Here is a 21,571-nt window from a genome sequence, read left to right as displayed (position 1 = left end):
TGCCTATCCAATGACGTCTGCTGTTGTTGACCAAACCCCGCCCACCCCAACGAATGACCCCACCACCCCACAACAGGTGTCCCCCGTCCACCTCCACCAGGAGTACCAGGGGAATCGTGACGAGGGAGCGATGGTGACAAACCCTACCCAGGATGGGCACCTTCTGCCTGGGAACAGCGCTAGGCAGGCCGGCCCCTCCTCCACCTCTCTTCCTCCAGAGACAAGTCTCCTCTCCATTGACACCAAAGACGATGAGGATGACGATGGTGATGAGGACGACGACGATGATGATAATGAAGAAGAAGACCGAGATGAAGATGAGGAAGATGAGGAGAGGGAAGAGCTGGAGCACCGGCGGAGAAGGAAGCGAGGCCGCCGCCTGGACATGGGCCTGGGTCTGCTGGGCACCTCCGTGGATAGCGGCTTCTCCGTCAGTAACCTGCCCGACAGCGAGGGATACCTGTGGGAGGAGGCAGGCGGAGCCGGAGGGAGGGCTGGGGCGGCAAGCCCCCACTACGCTGCAGGTACAGTCAATCAACTAATCAATTAATCAATCAACTAATCAATTCATCAATCAATTAATCATACAAACAACCAATCAATGAATCAATCAACCAATCAATTAATCAAACAACCAATCGGTCAATTCAGTCAATTAGTCAATCAATCAATCAATCAATCAATCATTCAAGTTTGGATAGTCAATTCCACAGTAATAGGCACTTTGCTGATCTTTGCTGTGCATGTCTGATTTTTTTTTTTTTTAATCACCTTATTGTGTATTTCTAAAATATAGAGCTCATCCACCTGTGGAGCTGCATCCTTAATGTTTATAAAGTAAAAGGTTGATAAATTGTCTTTCTTTGTCTTACCCTCCCCTGTATATGATGTACCGGGTGTGTGGCTGGAGGTCCTCTCTACCACCTGTATATTAGCTACATGCTTACATTGCCTTTATATGAATGTATATTAATGTATAATTGTTCTGTCCTGATGTGCAGAGCTTGTGGCTGGGGGTCCCCTGCACCACCTGTGGATGAGCTACATGCGGAGCTCCTCCTACCTGAGCAGCGACGAATCAGAGAGCGAGGTGGAGGAGGTGTGGGAGGAGCTTCAGGAACTGAGAGAGAGGTGAGTAGTAGCCCAGTGGTTTTCAAAGTGGGGGGGCTGTGGACCTCTGGGATGCCGTGAGAGGGTACCAGGGGGGCCGCAGCTGGTTGGAGGGAAAAGTTTTGCAAAACAAAACAAATAATTGCATCAATTAAATAACCAAAATTAACCTAAATAAATAGAATAGAATGTAATAGAATGGAATAGAATAGAATAGAACAGAGTAGAATAGAATGGATTAGAACAGAATGTGAGCGTGACCAGATACATCAAGCATTTGTGCAAAGTAAAATTTGATTTGGATAGGAACATAGGTCAATTTTGTTATTTATGTTATTTATGGTGGATTATCTGCCTGTAACATGGAAAAATGAAGCTCACCATCCTGAATAACGATGCTCATATTTTTGCTCACATTTCAAGGGGGAAAAAATGGATGTTGAAAAGCTTTAAAAAGACTAAGCCAGTCTTTCAGTTAAGATAATATTATGTAATAATATTTGAGGACCAGGAAGTTCTTCAAATATTATCTTGGTTCATGTAAAAAGTATTGGGTTACTTTCTTTGTTTCTCTTTTGTTATTGTCTGTGTCTGGTATCTCTCTACCTCTGACCCTTAGCTTCTCTGCTTCTCTAGTTTCATGTCTCCCCTTAGTTGTTTTATTATGAACACTCAGAACTCCAGTGCCACGGATTCCTGTTTTCTACTCCTGTGCGACTCTCTCTCTGTCTCTCTGTCTCTCTGTCTCTCTCTGTCTCTCTCTCTCTCTCTCTCTCTCTCTCTCTCTCTCTCTCTCTCTCTCTCTCTCTCTCCACTTGACCTTGACAACAATTGTGTGGAGTTATGTAACTACAGTATATGAACTGATGAAGGTGATAATGAGTGTTAAACCCCTTTCTCTCTCCCTCCCTCCCTCTCTCTCTCCCTCCCTCCATCCATCTCTCCATCTCTCCACCACTAGGCACATGGGCGAGGTGCAGTCCCTCCAGTCAGCCCAGAAGCGTGAGATCGAGGAGCTGTATGAGCGTATGGGTAAGGTGCCCCCGCCGGGCATCGTCTCCCCCGCCGCCATGCTCAACAGCCGCCCCCACCAGTGGAGGCTCTCCAAGCAGAGCACCGCCCCCTCCTCCGCCACCTCCGCCATCGCCTACCCACCCCCCTCCTCGCGCAGAGACAGCCTGCAGAGACTAGACATGCTGCCACTACCAGGTACAGTGCACACATATAGGGTACGCACACACACACACACACACACACACACACACACACACACACACACACACACACACACACACACACACACACACACACACTACTGTCTCTCCTAAGGCAGTAACAGCCTGCAGCGATTAGACATGCTGCCACTCACAGGTGCACACACACACACACACACACACACACACACACACACACACACACAGGGCCGCTGACAGCTTAGCCCGGGCCCAGGACAGAGCCATCTGAAAGGTCGCTATACTCTCCTCCGCTCCATACATACAATATAGTGAGGACCCAATTCTTGGGGGCCCATATTCCTGGGCCCGGGACAATTGACCCCTTTGCCCAATGTCTGGACCGTATTAATCCAATGTGGTGCCCCCGAGCTGCACTATACCTCACTGGTGCCCTTTATCAACAATATTGGTTAAAGGTGGGGTTGCAGGTTAACCATTTTGAGAAAATGTACCATTATGACATCACGTTGGGGGTTCCGCAGGCTCATAGGAGTCTATGTAGAACCTTAGAATCCTGGGGGAGTTCCCCCAACGTGATGTCATACCTGCAACCCCACCGTTAAGTTTGTGTCTTGTGGTGCCCCCTCACTGGTCAAAAACGGTCGGTGCCCCTGGGCACTGTGCCACTGGCCCTTATGGATAATCCAGCTCTGTGTAATGTAGTAATGCAGTGTTTCTCAAAGTGGGGTGCGGAGGCATCGCAGGGGGGGCGTGTGACATCTGATTTTGCTTTTTTTTTCCCCAAGGAAATAATTTCCTGTCTCTCCATTAAGCAATACATTTAAAACCTCTTTGTTTTATCTCACCAGTCACCTGTCCTTTGATTCTGCGCAGCGCAGCAATCGTAAAATCAGTCTGCGCGAGCACTGCTGTTGCTACGGGGGGCTCGGAAGCACCCAGACCCTCCGAAGGGGGGAATGATGGGAAAAGTTTGACATCCCTGTACTGATGTATGTTGTGATTGGTGTGTTGCAGGTGTGGTGAGGAAGAGCTCCATGAGCGCTAACAGCAGCAGCAGCAGCAGCACCAGTTCCAGCAGCACCAGCCGCAGCTCCTCCGTGGAGCGGCCCAGCAAAGCCGTCGCCTTCGCCGTCACCACCCCCGACTTCACACGCATGGTGAGTAGAGTAGAGCTCCCCAACTCCACAGCGCCCTCCCCTGGCATGGAGGAGATGTGGTGCACTGCACACACATCAGCAAGGGCTGTAGCTAGAAATAATAATCATAACATCTAATGGGTTAAAGGTGCTCTGTGTAATGTATTTTTTATGAATTTGCAGTTCAGACACATCATAATAAACATTGGTGGCCCCAGAAAACTAATATTAGTGCCAGAAAAAGCAAAGACAGGGGTGGGCCTGATGTAATGAATAAGGCGGAGGACAGAGGTCCACCCTAACCCCATGCGTGACTGCGAGCATTTGACCTTGACATTTGACCTGCTCCTTTCGTCTCCTTCTCTCTCTCATCCCGTATGCTCTATGCCTCCTCCTCCAATAATAGATAGACATGCCATGTGAAGAGAGTGCACATGTTTTTTCCATGTCTCTTATGCTTTTATGTTTTCTATGTTTGTATGTTTGTTTGTGTTCTCTATGTTATGTTGTATGGGTATGTGAGTGAGTACTGTATGTTATGCAGTGATTGTTGAAGACCAAGACAAATTTCTCCTCCAGGGACAATAAATCACACTCTCTTTCTCTCTCTCTCCTCCTTCTCTCTCTCCTCCCTATGCAGTGAGAGCAGCTGCCTGATGTGATGCACTCTTAACCTGAAGCGACTACCTCATCCAGAGCATCCCGTCCCGCCCACCTCCTCCCATGAGCCTTTGCAGTCAACGCTGGAGGGAGGGAGGAAGGAAGGAGGAAGTGATGTCACACATACAGTACATATACAGTACATAACGAGGAAATGGTATCCATGGTGATGGCTGTGTTTTTGTTTTGATTTGATTATTGACATGTCGTCCTCTGACTGACTGACTGACTGGCTTGGCTGTCATTCTCACTGCTGCACACATGAGGGAAGGTCACGACCTTTTACGTCACAACATTTACCTGACCTTTTAAACCCTCAAGTCTGGAATCCCTCCAGTCTGACGTCCGTCCCCACCAAACGACCCACACGACGCTTGGTGGAGCCAACCAGGGTAGAGGAGCCTGCTGGAGTTCAAAGGTCATGAGGAGGAATGGCCCCAGTGAACTTAGAGACATTGCGTTGGTTTCAACATTTTTGCCCTCTATGTAGTAAATCCTGCCACAGTAGCAGCTGAAGAAGGAGAGGCTGCAATCCAAACATTCTTCCGAAAGAAAAAGAGAGATGCTGTCCTGTGTGTGTGTGTGTGTGTGTGTGTGTGTGTGTGTGTGTGTGTGTGTGTGTGTGTGTGTGTGTGTGTGTGTGTGTGTGTGTGAGAGAGAGAGAGAGAGAGAGAGAGAGAGAGAGAGAGAGAGAGAGAGAGAGAGAGAGAGAGAGAGAGAGAGATTCTCCAGGCCCTCCTTTGATGTTTTGGTGAGTGCTCAGAGAAGCTAAAGGGAATAACAGGATAGAGAAAGTGTCTCTGTGACTTCCTCCTGGCATCAGTCAAGGTCTTCTGTCCGTCTACCGTACATGTTACAATACTTACTGTTCTTTGCACTTTTCCGGCCTGTGAACACGGAAAGTTCCTTCGGGCATGTTTTAGTGTGTGTGTGTGTGTGTGTGTGTGTGTGTGTGTGTGTGTGTGTGTGTGTGTGTGTGTGTGTGTGTGTGTGTGTGTGTGCAGCTTTGACCAGGCCCAGGACAAAATCATCTAATAGGGCCCCCCTTCTTCATGCTTACAATGTAATGGGAACCGCAATATCTGGGCCTCTCCTCTCCCTGGGCCAGGGACAACGACAACTGGCCCTTGTCAGTGTGTGTGTGTGTGTGTGTGTGTGTGTGTGTGTGTGTGTGTGTGTGTGTGTGTGTGTGTGTGTGTGTGTGTGTGTGTGTGTGTGTGTGTGTGTAAATGTACACTACATACAAGGGAGAATAGAAAGACTGTCAGCAGGTACCCCTTCCTAATCTGTCTGTCTGGCAGATAACAATTATTTGTATGTTCATTGTTTTGCTCGTACATTTTTTTGGCTGTAGTAGAATCAGTGAATGGATACAACAGTGAAGAAAGTGGAAAAGAGAAAAAAAAACTTGCAATCTTTTGTGTATATACATACGTATACTATGTGCAGACATGCAGATATCACTTTTCGTTTCTTTTATTTTCAATGTGTTAAGACATATATTCTGTCTTGGTTTAATTGTATTCTCCTTATTATTTTTGCATAGTGCAAAGTTGATAACTGATGACATTGTTCATAAATGTAAATATTGTTTTTTTGTTTTGTTTTTCACATTATAGCGTAAAACAGTAAGAGGCACTGAATGCCACCAACATCACTGACCGTCTTTAACTGTTCTTATAAACAGCACGTTGACCAACAGTACGTTTTAGCTCACACCAAATGATAATACATATTTTAACCAAACTCACTACATGACAGTATGAATACAAATTATAGATCCTTGTATTCAGTATTTACAAATGACAGTTACAGTCTTTCCGTTACAGTTCTTTTTTTTTAACTTAACATCAATTTCTGTCCAGGGACTACAGATGAATATTAGCCTGTCTCAATTACATATCGTGGATTGTCCCTGTCAAATAATTTTTTTTTGCCTCTTACTGATTTGAGAAGCAAAAACATATGGGGAAACTGTTAGGTTGTCGTACAATCAGCATTCACAAAGAGTGGTTCAATCATAGAAACCATGCACCTTTTGCACTTTGAAACAAATCAACTGCCTTAGCGGACTTTGAGGAAAGCAGCATTTACGGTGCTGGGTTCGACAGACTGACTGCACCCAGTCATGGACAACTGAAGAAATCTAGAACTAGCTTTTCTATGGATTCTTTAACTGTTGATTCTAGAGCTGATTTGGCCCAGGACTGGGTTGACTAGTATCTCCATGGAAACACATAACATGAATACATCCTCATCAATAGGACTTTGTGTCAATCATTCTTTCAGAACAAACTTATCTCAGTTTTCGTCTGGTTTGTATGCATAGGCAGCATAGATCTTTGACACGAACCAGTCAAAGATATCAAAGAACCAAAATGCTAGTCTTGCGCACACACAAGGCCTATGAGCAACATTGTGGAAGTACCATCATCAAGACGCAAAAGGAAATGTAAAGATGTTTTATACGGCCTAATGACAAGAGATGGTGAAGTGGCAATGTGTTGTGATTCACAGTGAATTCTGATTTGAGACTTTGTCTGCTTGTTTTGCTACTGGCTGCAGTGGAACTGTATGTAACTTATTTCTGGAGATTTGTTTTTTGTTGTTGTTTATTTGTATGTTTGTTTTCTTTTATGAGATCTTCCTTCAGGACAGACACATTGCAACTTTGCAAGACAGAATCCCTGGAGTTGAGCCACATACACACTTAATTTTCAATACAAATCCATGTTGTTCCTCTCCGCATTTCCTCTGACCTCCACCCTCGAGGTCACCCCTCCTCTGGTGAAGAACACAATAAGGTTTCTTACTCACTGTCAAGCAGCACGGAGTGGTTTATAGGGGATTTTCTCCATTCAGTTCATTGCAAATGAGAGAAAAAAACTTTGAATATACACGTGAAATATTGAATAAATACGTGTCATATTGAGATGTTGATGACTCATGATGTCATAAGGCTGGAGAAAATGACGGGAGGAATGGCATTGATTTGCACTTTACTCATAGACCAATACATTGTGGACTAGCTAAACGGAACAGCACCCGGAGAGAAACGGCTTTGAGCATTTGTCCATGCCAAGAGTGTTCCACAGCCTGTTGCATTCTGGGTAGACTGTCTACCGTATGCCGTAGCTTGTCTCAATTGTAACATCCAAAGACAACAACAATAATAGTTATGATTCAGATGTATTGCAAAGCTGTGAAATCTTCTGTGATTGCCTTGTGAAAACGCGCACACACACTGAGATATAAGATTGTATTCTAAGTAGATGTTGAAATATTAAATATATATTATATTTTTTAGAGGCGAAATGTGATGGGGAGGGTGTTAGTAGTGTATGACAGGTGATTGTGATGCTTTTTGTTGATTGCAATGCTGCTGCTCCTAGCAATACTGCCACGCGAAAAATCTGTGCCTTTCCTAATGTTTAATACTTAGAAAGAGGAGTCATGTAACTCAATATTTATACAGTTAATAAAATAATTTGATTTCAAGGCCGCGTGTCTGTGTCTTTTGTCAATGAACTGTGTACCAAAGCAATGACAGTTTGTTAAATAATGGTCGGGTGCCCATATTTATGCACATACCTATTTTTGTTTAAATGCACACATAACTGTTTCTGTTAACTTACACCTATCGAAATGGCTTCACAACTGAAATGTTTCTCATTCCCTACAGTTTTAAGTACGCTGAAATGAAGTTGCTGCTGCAAAAGCTCTCCCAATGGGTAACACTTTACTTGACATGTCCCTCCACAACACATTCATAACAGCTTTAATACACTTTGCATGGAGCATTCATGACTGTTTCATTGAACATTCATACCAAAACTTTCATGAACATGGGAGATGAAAGGACGGCAACTTGTCAAAATAAAAGTTAAATAAAGCAGCATTGCGGATTTTGTTCTGAACCCTCATTAATTACTGAGATGGGGTTAGATGATTTAGTTGCATTTGCACTTTGTCAAACTGTTACTAGCCTATACCTAAACTCATTTCTAAACCTAACCTGTCAGTGAGCGATGTGTGTCCACCAACATATAATAGAATATTTCGAACTGTGCCTAGACCAAAACTCATTCCTAAACCTAACCTGGCAGTGAGCAATGCGTGTCCACCAACCTGTAAACATTTTGAACTGTGCCTAGTCCAAGACAAAAGCCCATTTCTAAACCCTAACCTGTCAGTGAATAATGTGTGTCCAACAACCAAAAATATAGCCTTCCTTTGGCATGCCACGTCATCATTTAACCCCTATTGGATTTACTTCAGTGCCAGAGACAGAACATTTGAATGAAAAATATTTGCTTGACCATATTCTGTTCCTGGCGTAAGGAGTAAGTCATACAACCATATTGGTTGCTATCAGGAAAGGTTTGGAACAAAAACAGCAATGCTGCTTTGCAATTGTTGAACTTTTCTTTTGACAAGTTGCTGTCCTTTTGTCTACCATGTTTATGAAAGGTTTGGTATATGAATGTCTTCTGAAACAGTCGGGAATGCTTCATACAAAGTGTATAACTATGAATGTGGTATGCAGCGACACGTCAAGTAAAGTGTAACCCACCTGAGTCATGATTTTCCCCACATGGTGCTGAAACTATCTCAAACCACTTTAGATACAGAGCATGACCGAGGGAGGATTCATGGTATTATAAGGCTTCTGGCCCGCAGTATACAAAGACCAGAAGATAAGGTAAGACCAGAATACAAAAATGACAAAAGGGGTAATGACACAATATAATTTATTATATTTTACAAATCACATATTATATTTCCATGCTTACTTTACTGTTACTTTACTGGTCTTGCTATTATACTCTGATTGGAATCAAAGGCCCCTGTGACATTGCTGCATGGTAGATTCATAATCATCTTTTAAATGAAGTAGTTGCCTATTCACACTTCCCATATGACGCACATCTATTGCTAAATAAACAAGCTCTTGGAGGCCTAGTGGGCACAAGAACATAAGAACAGCATAGGCTTACACAAAGACACCAAATCATTCAACTACCCATTTTACCACCACAGGACCCAGTCCTCCAAGAAGGCTGACAGAATTGACAGAGCAGAGAATAAAGACTGAACTAAAAGAATATTCTCCTCTCAGTTCAGAGTCTATTATGGATGCTCTGTTGAATGTTGTCCCATTGCGCCACCTAGTGTCCGTTTGAAAGTATGTCAGCAACCTGTCAAGAGGATGGTGGTGGAAAGATGTGTCCACTTCTGTCCGACAGTCAGTCAGTGCAAACAGTTTATACAGGCTCGAAGACAATGTTGGAGGAATAAGCCTGGCTTTCCATACACATATTCCTTTCCCCTTCTCAGTTGGCCCCTGTCTTCGGTACTTGCGACCTGGTTAGTCTTGCTGCCTCCTCGTCAATTTCGTCCATGATCTTTTCTTGTCGCACGGAATAGAATGTGTAGCCATCTGACAGTAATGGGTTAAGATAAAAACGTCTCTAGTCTAAACAGAACGGCACAGACAAGATAACAAGACAAGACAGACAGATGCTCCTTCAAAAGTGACAGCTAGTGACACTCCACTTCCAATTGTACATCAACACCAAACTAGGTGACTCACAAGCAACGTAGAACTAGCCTACTAGTGAATGTACCTGTGTATTTAATCTAGACATAAAGTTAAAGCTATACATCTAACTCCAGCAGAATAAACTACAGCGCTGCTTTACTGCCAGTGAAGACTTACTACAGATAGCATAGCCTACTGCTGGCATTAGCTCTGGTTTATGTTGACACAATGTTCTTCTGCAGCATTATGCACACACATGCACAACTCTCCACACATCAGCCACTGGTAATGCAACTTCATATCCTATCTGTCTTACCATATCACTAGCAAATAAATCAAGAGGTCAAGGCCAGAGTTACATATCCTCACGTAACCTTGTGTAACACGAGCTAGCTCGGTGCAGAAGGATACAGATGCCCATGGTTATGGCACCAATTGCGAGGCCCGTGGCCACATTTCTGCCCTTTAGCCTCTGCGTCCTCTTCCTCCATTGTTCCATCTCCACTTGCTGGATGAATTTCAGCTGGTCCTTCGACAAACCCTCCTTTGTCGGGTCAATTCTCTTGGCATATTCGCTGTTCGGGTCTTTCTCTGCCATCTTTCACGTTGTGCAAGTGCAACTGAGGAAATGACGCGGAGGTTGGAGGTCAAAACACAAAACGTCACGCTGATATATAACACAAAGTTAACCATGTGGTTGCAATGAAAGAAGCTAATCCACATGATTTGAAGATCTCTTTGTTATCGCATGCGCAGTGTGACTCAGTGGTTCTAGTTAGAGCACGTGCGCCACCTGTCGCGTACCTAGGAAACTGACTCAATTTTAGATTTGATACAAGAAGTTCATAGATTTTTAAAACATTTTAAAACTATTATAAACATTTAGACAACTAAAGTAAACTCGGCAGTTAACCTGTAGACCAAGTAAGAATAATGACTGCTAGACCCGTTCAACCATCTTCATCCGAACAGCCAAACATCCATTTTCGTGAGGTAACATTTGATATTCTGTCAGACTTCCTATCCAATATCCACACACAAAACATACTAAACGTGAGAACCCTATCAGATAACTGCGGAGATTTCAAGACTCCTGGAGTGGTGGGTGAGTACATTTATTTCACTAGAATGGCTATCTGATATCTATCTAATAACAACTAACAGCTGTGTCTCTTGTGTGCAAACTGGATTTCACAAAGCCATTCTAACTAGGCCTATTACTCTGATGTTCCCCACCAGAATATGTCTTTATTCTCTGCAAGGAGTTCAAACTGGACCCTTTGGTTGGATATAGCGCTGTGGAAATACTGGAGAAGTAGGTGGCAGGCAGCCATGCCAGTTCATTATTTTATATGGTAACAACAATGTACAACAACAACAACAACAACAATAATAATAAAATAATAGAATAATAATAATAATAACAACAACAACAACAACAACAACAACAGCAACATCAACATAATAGCACCACCAACAACATCAATAATTATGACTTTCATTATTGTTGTTGTTATTGTATGATTATTATTACTATTATTTGCCTATTAGTATTCCTTGTTGCTGTCGTTACACTGTTATTATCCTTCATGCACCCTTATCTAATCTTAATCCTCTACTTCCAGGTTCATGATCAAGTATATTGAGGACCAGTTCACGTGTCCGTCTGCGTCGGGTGCGTGCGGTGGTGGAGACGGTAAGATGGAGGAGCTTGTCTTCCAGAGCATCAGGCCACAGTTCCCACTCTTCATCCTGTCCTGTGTACAGCTGGCCAGCAAGCTCTCATTGCACTATAAGGTGAGGGAAGGGAAGGGAAGGGAAGTGAAGTGAAGTGAAGTGAAGTGAATTGAAAGTCCACCTGGAAAACTCCAACTCCCATTGTCATTGTGACACAGCACTCCACACATGACCATATTAAGACACTGTGGTGCCCTCACTGCACTATAAGGTGAGGGAAGTGAAGCAGGGGCGGAGCAGAAGGGGGGGGGGGGGGCATAGGGGCCAGGAACCCCCGGCCTCACCACTTGGGGGCACCCCTGCCACTGCTTTCGATTGCCAAACATATTGTATTATAGGGGCCCCATTCTACGATATTTCGTGGGCCCAACACCTCTGACACATCTACCGCCCCCCCCCCCCCCCCCCCCCCCCCCAAACCGCCCCCCCGTCCCACTCCCAATACCAGTGCTCCGCCCCTGAAGTGAAGTGAAGGAAAGTGAAGTGAAGTGAAAACCCACCTGGGAAACTCCAACTCCCATTGTTATTGTGAACAGGGATGCTGACAGGGGGGTTACAAATGGGTCACTTGTCTTGGGCCCAGGGGGGGAGAAGGGGCCCATAATTGAGTCTGCATTAGATTATGTATTGGGTAGGGGACACGCTCAGATGACTGTCCTGGGCCCTGCCAAAGCTGTCAGCGGCCCTGATTGTGACACAGCTCTCCACCGCACACAAGTTCACACACACAACGGAATTGTATTTATTCCCGGGTCTGTGCAAGGGTGGGGCCCCAAAGGACTCTTACAAATGTAATTACACACCACTAGTGGTATGCTATTGAATGGTTTCAACTTTGTAATATCATACCATGAGTCAGATGGAGAAATTCTAAGGCACTCGAGGTTACAATTTGTACCATTTTATTTGTCTACAATCGTAGTCAAATAGAAAACTAAAAAATTGTTTTACCTTGAGTGCCTCAGAATTTCTCTATCTCGACCAAGTTTGACATCCCCTACACTGATAAGCACCAAGGAAAAAAGGGGAAGACCCAGAAGCACTCCACTTTCCTGTTTGTGTATCATACTTTGAGTTGTAATTACATCTGTAAGAGAGTACTTCTACTGCTACTTAATACAACTCTGGGACCTGTCATTATCTCGTAGTCCCTTAGTGCACGCTGTACCTCCAGAGGCACTCTGTAATAGTCATTGAAAAGTCAAGTACCTTAGTTCTACAATACCAGTTTAGTTTAGTTTATTTGATAGGGACAGATACATAACATGTACAGTAGGTTGCATAACAACCAACCAGCAAGCATCATACTATGAGATAACACAGGGGCCATTAATAATGCACTACGACTTGGTCATTGCCATTCTGGTAACAGCAAATGTATAACGCCGTGGGTTAACAGGTTAATAGTGATTTTCAACCTATGGGCCGGGACCCACTGGTGGGCCCTGAAGGTATTCCAAGTGGGCCTTGAAATCATTTTTTACAAATTATAATCATATTTTGGTGTGTGTTGCTATTGATTTATTTGAGTTTTATTCTTTATTGGGTCAGAAGTGGGCCCTGAACATTTGTTACAATTTCGAGTGGGCCCCACGTTGCAAAAGGTTGGGAACCCCTGGGTTAATAGATTGTGGACAACAACATGGCTCAAGTGGAGGGGAATGTATTGTGCTAAGCGTAACCTACCTTTTGGCAGTATATAGACAAATGACAAAAATATTTCATTTTATGTTTCAACTCAATATTGTGAAATTTGATATTAACAGCAATATTGATATCACAATACAAAAGTGATATATTGCACAGCACAGCCCTACTGGGACCTGACAGAAATTATCTCAAACTTTTAACAGATTGTGGACAACAACATGGCGATGCGGTTCGTGCAGTCCACCGGCTACACGGTCACCAAGGAGAAGCTGCTGCAGTCGGAGCTGACGGTGCTCAAGTTGCTCAACTTCAGCCTGAGTCCCACCAACCCGCTGACCTACGTGGAGACACTGCTGGGGGTCCTGCGTGAGTAGTCTATCTCTCTTCCTTCACATTTGAGATTTTCTTTTACTCCAGACATGTAAAAGTTTTATCGGTAACGCTTTACTTTACGGTACAGTTACCATATGTAATTACTGTGTATTTTCTGCGTGACAACAGGGTAACAGAGAGAAGTTACATAGTATCTAAAGGGTAAAAAGGGGGTAATTACAAAGTAAATACCATTAATGGGGTAACAACAGGGTAACAGAGAGAAGTTTGATGATTAGATGGTTAGAAAATACCCAGTAGTTTCATAGTAATTCTTGAGATATGTGTATAACATGGTATTTACTTTGTAATTATCCCCTTTTACCTGCTAGATACCATGTAACGTCTTTCTGTTACCCTGTTGTTACACAGAAAGTACACAGTAATTACTGTACCGTAAAGTAAAGCGTTACAGTTTTATCTTTTACCTGACATGTTTCGTTGGTACCCATCTTCATCAGAGGGTCACTGGGATGTTGATATGTGACGTGCTTTAAAATCAGCTGATGTTGTTGTGGAGGCGTGACCTCCCTGTCAATAATGACAGGTTGGTCACACTTCCTTCTGTTAGTACCACAACAACATCAGCTGATTTTAACGCACGTCACACATCAACATCCCAGTGACCCTCTGATGAAGACGGAAGTTATACTAGGGTTGCCAACCGTCCCTTGAAATACGGAATCGTCCCGTATTTAGAGATAAAAGTTACATCTAAGAAATGCTACATTTTCTGGGCAACCCTAGTTATACCGTCGAAACATGTCAGGTAAAAGATACAACTTTGTCTGAAGTAAAAGAAAAACTCAAGTTCTTGGTCTCATCAGACCACACGACATGGTTCCTGTGATCCATATCCTTAGTCTGTTCATCTCTCTTGAGACCAAGATAAACAAATTTGCTTTAGATGGCGTCAAGCATGTGTGGTGGTAAACCAGTTTTACACAAAAAGTGCATAATCTGGCTACTCAAGCATGGGTGTGGGACTGACATGGTTTGGCGATGTGTGGATGCCGTCAACATTGGAAATCTGAATTACACCTAAAGAGGCATGCATGTCAACATGCACTGTGACTACAGAAGCAGATCATGATGCTCTCCATGGGATTTCATTCAAAACTCACACACCCATCTATGTTAGCCAGGTGCAGACTCAAAATGTACAATTTCAATGTACTGAAAGGTTGAAACACACACCGATGACCTCCCTTTTAATCCCTTTTCATTTCGAAATGAAAAAAAATAATGTAGTTGCTGCCAAAGGTGGTTCTACAAAGTATTAAGCAAAGGCTGTGAATACTTTTGTAAATATGATTTCTTTTTTTTTTTTTTTTATACATTTTCAAAACTGTCAAGACAACTTTTTTCCACATGGGCATAATGGAATAATGTGTGTAGCATTTTGACAACAGAGAGAAGTATCATTTGTAGCATTTGGAATAAGGCTGTAAGATAATAAAATGTGAAACAAGTGAAGCGCTGAATACTTTCCGGATTGACTGTATATAATGCCAATACCCATTTGCCAACTGTAATGACAAAATAAATGAAAGAATTGAAATGTAATAAAAATAAATACATATATATATATATATATGAAATATATAATGCGAAATATATAATGCCAATACCCACCCCTAATTACTCCTACTCCTGCAGACCACAATGAGCCGTGGGTGGCGCTGGAGCGGATGCATGAGCTGTGCCTAGCAGTGCTGCAGTTCACCAGCCTGAAGAGGACCTCCATATACCAGGCCCTCATACGCATAGTCAGCAAGGGAACAGGCCTCTCACAACAGCACAAGTAAGAAAGACGTGTGTGTGTGTGTGTGTGTGTGTGTATGTGTGTGTGTGTGTGTGTGTGTGCGCGAGTGAGAGAGAGGGAGCCCATATACTGTACCAGGCCCTCATCAGGATAGTCAGCAGAGCCTCTGGTAAGGGGAGAGAGAGAGAGAGAGAGAGAGAGAGAGAGAGAGAGAGAGAGAGAGAGAGAGAGAGAGAGAGAGAGAGAGAGAGAGAGAGAGAGTCCATATGGCTCTCATCAGGATAGACAGCAGGTGTGTGTGTGTGTGTGTGCGCAAGTGTGTGTATGTCTGAGGAAATTAGTGGAGAGAAAAGGTAAAATCATAGAGACTATATATATTATACTCTTAGAATCTCTGGTAAAATGTCTAACATAGTATGTATCTTATACACATTTGCCAACATACTTTTGGGAATGCTACTGCATATTTACAAAAATGCACTATACAAAACAGGTGCATTGTTATTAGTAATAGTAGTAGTAGTAGTACTGTAACATACAAATTATTATTATTACCGGTACTATTATTGTAACATACAAATGCAACAGTGAATGTGTATGTGCATGTTGTTGACAGAGAGAGGTTTGCTGCAATTGCAGAGGACTGCATGCTGCTGAGTGTGGGAGTGATTGCTGTGGCAGCCTACATTGTTGACATCAATACCTGGGAACAGGTGAGCACTGCTCTGTACTGCACTTTGTGAGTGTGTTGTTTGTGGCTAAAACAAATTACATGAAAAATAACTAATAATAAATGCTGTGTGGATGCTTGTATTTGTGCAGGTGGCCCAGGAGCTAAGCCTAATCACGGGTGTGTCCATGCAGAGCGTGATGGAGTTTGCCTATGTCATACTGATGCACGTCACCAATAACACTGATGTGCTCCAGTGAAGTCCGGCTTCATTACAACTGCAAGACTTGTATGTTCCATGTTCTAGAATCGGAATATGAAACTCAAGTGGAATGTTCTAAAATAGAACTGCAGTATGGAACACAAGGTGTAGAATGTTCTGTAGCATTGTCTCATACAGTAGTTCTAGAGGGGGACTTGGGACATGGTGTTCTGCCCCACGTTGAACAGAGAGGACACTTCCTCTCTGCACTTACAGTAAGTTGCTGGCAGGATGTTCTTGTTTGGTGAGCAGCTCCGTGTGTTTTTTTTCCTTTTCCTGCCAGAGTAATTAGCTAGTAGGAACAAGTCAATTTGTAATTCATCATTTGCAATTCAATGTTGTGCAATTTGCTGTAGAAAAATTTGTCACAGAAAAACTGTTGAGGTCGGATGATATTTTGTTTAATCTAATAAGATGATGAGCACCAAAATAAAGAGACCCATTCATCATTTCATTGAAGAGTGCATTGTTTTATTTTTCTTAATAAATAGCTTTCAAACAATATATTACTCTAGTTTATTAAATATATGTTAAATAGTAAGGCAATAAACACAAAATAGACTGATATTTAAAACTGCCAAACGCTGCATTGAGAAGTAATATAAATACATTCACATATACACACACATACATTATAAATAACATAAATAAAAATTCATGAAATACGTTGTTTAAGTACATGTGGTTTTTCCATGTGCAAATATTAACAATCAGGGCTTTAAATGAACATTTGTCATCACCAGTCAAAACAGCTAGAAGATACTGATTGTACCAGCCAAACGTATACTCACTAATGGTAGTGTTGCACCGATACCATTTTTTGGCCCCGATACGATACCGATACCAATACCACCCTTTTTGAAATGTATGTATATGAAGGGCTGTAGTACATACTACTTGTGTAAAATCATTGCATGGCTTTGTCAGGCTTCTGCCTACCTTTGTGAAACAGGGAAAAGACTAATACAAAGTGAATCCAGCAAAACTTTTTATACTTTTCCAATACCTCAATGAAATAACTAATTTCAAGGCTGTTTAAGTGTCATACAAGCACCTGTAAATCGTATTGGTGCCCTATTTGTTGGTACTCGCCGATACCGATACCAACATTTTAGTGCCACTGATCCACCGATACTGGTATCGGTATCGGTGCAACACTAATTAATGGGTCAAAGTGGCTGGTAAGTCTGTCTTTTCTACCAGCCAAACTGAAATTTTACCAGTATTTGGGTGGTTGACTGGTGTTAATTTAGAGCCCTGTTAACAATAAAACAGACGTGCAAACAAACAGGAAAAACATATCAAATTCATTTTAATAAATTGATTTTGAAGACCTCAGAGGGGAGACTACTGAGAGTCCGAGTCTGATGCCCCTCCTCTTAGGGGTGTGGTCATTTCATAGGTCCGCCCCCCAGCTCCATCACTTCCTGTTTCCATCCTCTCTCTCAGGTTCTGCCAGTCAGACAAGAATCACAATTGTTTTTATGGGTCAAACACATCAACAAACACACCAGTTGTAATAGAAGCAGGGCTCTAAATTAACACCAGCCAACCGGCCAAATGCTGGTGAAATTTCAGTTTGGCTGGTAGAAAAGACAGACTTACTTGCCACATTGACCCATTAGTGAGTGTGTGTTTGGCAAGTAAGATTAACATCTACTAGCCATTTGGCTGCTGATGAAAAAAAAGTGAATTTAGAGCCTTGACTATAAGTGGTGATAATTCACACTTGTGTGTGTGTGTGTGTGTGTGTGTGTGTGTGTGTGTGTGTGTGTGCGTGTGTGTGTGTGTGATCTGACCTGTGAGAGGTAAGCAGCATGACTCTGGATAGTTGCCATGAGGCCTGAGAATCGCTCCTGCAGCGGCAGCATCACAAAGTGGTTGGAATGGTACTTGCAATAGTGTGTGTGTGTGTCTGTGTGTGCGCACAAGATGTCTACCATACGTTGTGGCTCAGTGTGTGTGTGTGTGTGTGTGTGCAAGATGGTTACATTGTGGCTCAGTGTGTGTGTGTGTGTTACTGACTGACCTACAGACTGACTTGACCTGTGTGTGTGTGTGTGTGTTCGTGTGTGTGTGTGTTCGTGTGTGTGTGTGTTACTGACTGACCTACTGACTGACCTGAGACAGCAGCAATGTGGCTGTGTGTGTGTGTGAGTGTGTGTGTGTGCTAAATGCCTACGTTGTAGCTTTGTGTGTGTGCCTGCGTGTGCGTGCAAGATGGTTACGTTTTAGCTCAGTGTGTGTGTGCATGTGTGTGTGTGTGATCTGACCTGTGAGACCACTGCGTTGTGGTTTTGTATGGCTGTGCGTGTGTGTGTGTGTGTGTGCGTGTGTGTGTGTGTGTGTGTGTGTGTGTGTGTGTGTGTGTTCTGACCTGTGAGACCACTGCGTTGTGGTTCTGTATGGCGGCCATGAGTCCTGTGAAGCGACTCTGCAGCAGCATCATCAGATGCAGATCAGGACCAGCGGACGCCTGGAGAGAGAGAGAGGGGGAGAGAGAGAGACAGAGAGAGAGAGAGAGAGGGAGATACAGAGGGAGGTGGAGAGAGAGAGAGATACAGAGAGAGGGAGAGACATACAGAGGGAGAGCGAGACAGAGAGAGAAAGATACAGAGAGAGGGAGAGACAGATACAGAGACAGAGAGAGACAGAGGGAGACACACACACAGTTTAGTATTTTTATTTGGATCGTCACTAGAGAAGGATTACAGATCCAAACATTATTAGAAAAAGCCTGTAGATTGGCAAGTATGATGAAATCAGAATCATTAGTCCATTAGTCTCTATGGATAGATGTGACATCTCCGTCTCCAGACGGACATGCTCCCAATTATGGCAGAAATTGAGCAGTATTTCGCCAGTGTCTTTGACTATTTTTTTGTACCAGGGTTTTTTCTGAACGGGGAAATAAGGGCGCCACGCCCTCATACTCCGTGGATGCGCCCTCGTGTTTTTTTGTTGTTGTTTTTATTAGTAGAACCTACATTAAAACGGAATTTGGTTATAAACGCGGAATTGCACGGAATTTGCTCATTTCTTATGGTAAAATAAAAAATCCATTATTTTCGTCATCATTTATCAGTCTAAAAGACATTTCAAACACAAAATATGGCCACGATATCATATCTGGCCCACGCGAGGTGATGCGCAAAAGTTCTATCCATGATCCATGTCAGCGCATGTTGACAGTGAACGCATCTCTCTCCCAAGCGGCGTTTCCGATTGTCTCCCGCGTCCTAACACTGGCCGTCAGAGCATTGAAGAAATCTTAATACTCAACAGCACTCAAATTTTGCCTAGTAGAACTGGTGAGGAGGTCAGGCATAAACGCGTTGTCCTGACCGTCTGTTACCAAGACAATGCGATGCGACACAGAAAAGACGGGCGGCTCTCCACGGCACTTTAATAAACAATGGAATCATCCGACACGAGGCACGAGTTTGGAGTTTGTTACAACAGACGTGACCGCTGTAAAATAAAAACTGTTCAGGCAATGCTTTGATCATGTCTTGTTGACTTTGTTGGCCACGGAGCATAGTGACTAAAAGTTAGCAGCAACTTTGAAAAAGGGTCAAGTCATCATCAGAAGAAAACGGCCGTCTTGTAAAACATGTCTTTGTGTGAAACGGTAGACGGTAGGGACTTTGCGAGGCTATTTATTTAATGCCTACATATAACGTGACCAAAAATGTCTCTAATGTAGCTGCACGTTGCAATATAGCCAAACTTATTCGAGAAAACCTGATGCAGCCCGAGTCCAACTTCAATGCACCAGAAGTGAATTCGCCTTCTAGTTGGGTGCGTCACGTGTATTTAATAGAATATATGCGCATGTACATTTCAGCTACCTTATTACCTGGAATATTTTGAGGGCTGATATTACAAAAAGCTAGTAGGTAATTTTACTTTTCTTTTCTCTACCTACCATTCTGTCCACCCACCAGTTTGAACTAAATAACTAAGAAATTTTGTTGGGGGGGTGAAAGGGGAAAATAAGTTCAAAAATGTAAAAAATCCGATTTGGCAAAAAATAAATCAGAAAAAATGGAATTTGAGACAAAATAAAACGGAATTTGAGAAAAATTAAAACGGATTTCATAGGCCCCTAAACATTGTACTTTTAGGATGTCCTCAAAAGTAAAAAATGTCCCTCTCAGATAGTCTCAAAAAGCCCCATTTTACCTTCGTTTTTTAAAAAATCGCGCACCGGACAAGGGGGGGAGGACCCCCCCTTAACACCCCCCCCCCTTGCTCCCTCATACTAAAAAATCCTGGAAAAAGCCCTGTAATCCACACAGTTACACACACACACACACACACACACACACACACACACACACACTCTTACACTTGAGTTCCCCACCTGTGCTTCAGCTTGCCGTTGAAGGCTCTCCTCCAGATCAAAGCCGTCCAGGTCCAGAGTCAGAGTCCCTTTACACAGCTCACAGGTAGTCACCGAACTCCTCCCGGCACCTACACACACACACACACACACACAGAGACAGACAGACACACACACACACACACACACAGAGACAGACAGACACACACACACACACAGACACACACAATAAATCACCAACCTTGCTTATCTAATACACAAATTGACTCAACAAGTAACTGCAATGAAAATATTTAAGTCGAGTAGTACCTCGCTATACCTGAGCGAGCCTGATGACGCACTGAGGCGAAACGCGTTGTTCGCTCTAATAAAACGAGCATAAAGTCAAGAAAGTGTGCGGTAGACTTCTTTCTTTTGAAGTATTGAATATTCCTGCATCTACCAGCACCTAGGAGCTGTGCATGGAACTTTGAACTGTTGAGTAGTGATAAGTTTAAGTATTGGTACCGTTTTACTGTGGTTTACTAGCCTGGTAAACAAGCGCCACCCGCTGGACGCCAATTTTTTTGGGCTGCGAGTGGTCTGGCCTCGCATCGTTTTAGTGCTCTGCCAGGCTTGCCAAGAATCTGGCAAACCAATCACAACGCAGAGATTTGTTTTGAATCAAAGCAGGTGGGGTTTTAAGGGAGTGGCGACGAGCTCGCAATGTTGGGAAAGCACATCAACGAGAAAGATAGCACTGAGATTGGCCTATAGGCCCAGGCACGGTTTGAAAGACAAGTTCTCATCAACAATCTTCGGATGTACTATTCATCTGGGCCAGACTAAATTACACATCCAATCTCACACTAGACTGGTTTATCAGGCTAGTGGTTTCCTCACTGTTTTACTGGTTTACTCTGTATGGCTGACCTGACTCGATCTTGGTCTGGATCCACTTCTTGAGGCAGTCGTGGTGGATGTAGTGCAGACTGCCAGAGCACTGGCACGGCGAGAGCAGTGGGTTGGTGGGGGTGCCCGCGCCAGACTGGCATATACGACACTGGTCGCCCTCCTCTTCCTCATCCGTCTCATCCATCAGACTAGAGATGGAGGGATAGACCGAGAGAGATGGGGGAAGAGAGAG

The 21,571-nt window shown here is 43.4% G+C and overlaps 4 protein-coding genes across 5 annotated transcripts in view; 2 read left to right on the top strand and 2 right to left on the bottom strand.

Moving 5' to 3' along the window:
• wnk4a (WNK lysine deficient protein kinase 4a) overlaps positions 1 to 7,595 on the top strand; it is a 134,242-nt gene extending 126,647 nt beyond the window's left edge. Inside the window, exons 17-21 of the mRNA XM_063220959.1 lie at positions 1 to 524; positions 1,002 to 1,131; positions 2,072 to 2,319; positions 3,321 to 3,463; positions 4,083 to 7,595. The exon at positions 1 to 524 is cut by the window's left edge and continues 142 nt beyond it. Coding sequence (XP_063077029.1) covers positions 1 to 524; positions 1,002 to 1,131; positions 2,072 to 2,319; positions 3,321 to 3,463; positions 4,083 to 4,085 — 1,048 coding nt within the window. The 3' untranslated portion in view covers positions 4,086 to 7,595. The remainder of the gene's footprint in view (positions 525 to 1,001; positions 1,132 to 2,071; positions 2,320 to 3,320; positions 3,464 to 4,082) is intronic.
• A 1,241-nt stretch (positions 7,596 to 8,836) lies between these two features.
• On the bottom strand, positions 8,837 to 10,322 carry LOC134466845 (cytochrome c oxidase assembly factor 3 homolog, mitochondrial). The gene is made up of 2 exons (XM_063220729.1): positions 10,056 to 10,322; positions 8,837 to 9,542 (listed from the first exon to the last, which is right to left on the bottom strand). Exons 1-2 carry the CDS (start codon positions 10,240 to 10,242, stop codon positions 9,436 to 9,438), a joined length of 294 nt encoding a protein of 97 aa, XP_063076799.1. The 5' UTR covers positions 10,243 to 10,322; the 3' UTR covers positions 8,837 to 9,435.
• A 105-nt stretch (positions 10,323 to 10,427) lies between these two features.
• cntd1 (cyclin N-terminal domain containing 1) lies at positions 10,428 to 16,554 on the top strand. The gene is made up of 7 exons (XM_063220725.1): positions 10,428 to 10,749; positions 10,884 to 10,959; positions 11,270 to 11,441; positions 13,235 to 13,397; positions 15,063 to 15,207; positions 15,785 to 15,881; positions 15,991 to 16,554. Exons 1-7 carry the CDS (start codon positions 10,578 to 10,580, stop codon positions 16,096 to 16,098), a joined length of 933 nt encoding a protein of 310 aa, XP_063076795.1. The 5' UTR covers positions 10,428 to 10,577; the 3' UTR covers positions 16,099 to 16,554.
• An 840-nt stretch (positions 16,555 to 17,394) lies between these two features.
• On the bottom strand, positions 17,395 to 21,535 carry LOC134466844 (E3 ubiquitin-protein ligase MARCHF7-like). Of its 2 annotated transcripts, XM_063220726.1 has the most exons (5): positions 21,358 to 21,535; positions 20,467 to 20,576; positions 18,478 to 18,576; positions 17,900 to 17,956; positions 17,395 to 17,552 (listed from the first exon to the last, which is right to left on the bottom strand). In XM_063220726.1, exons 1-5 carry the CDS (start codon positions 21,521 to 21,523, stop codon positions 17,448 to 17,450), a joined length of 537 nt encoding a protein of 178 aa, XP_063076796.1. In that variant the 5' UTR covers positions 21,524 to 21,535; the 3' UTR covers positions 17,395 to 17,447. The 2 variants fall into 2 exon arrangements, with proteins under 2 accessions (XP_063076796.1, XP_063076797.1); XM_063220727.1 differs by lacking the exon at positions 17,900 to 17,956.
• Positions 21,536 to 21,571: the final 36 nt, after the last annotated feature.

Source organism: Engraulis encrasicolus, chromosome 17, assembly GCF_034702125.1.
Source record: "Engraulis encrasicolus isolate BLACKSEA-1 chromosome 17, IST_EnEncr_1.0, whole genome shotgun sequence".
NCBI classification, from domain to species: Eukaryota; Metazoa; Chordata; class Actinopteri; order Clupeiformes; family Engraulidae; genus Engraulis; species Engraulis encrasicolus.
This window is presented reverse-complemented; position numbering and strand designations above follow the sequence as displayed.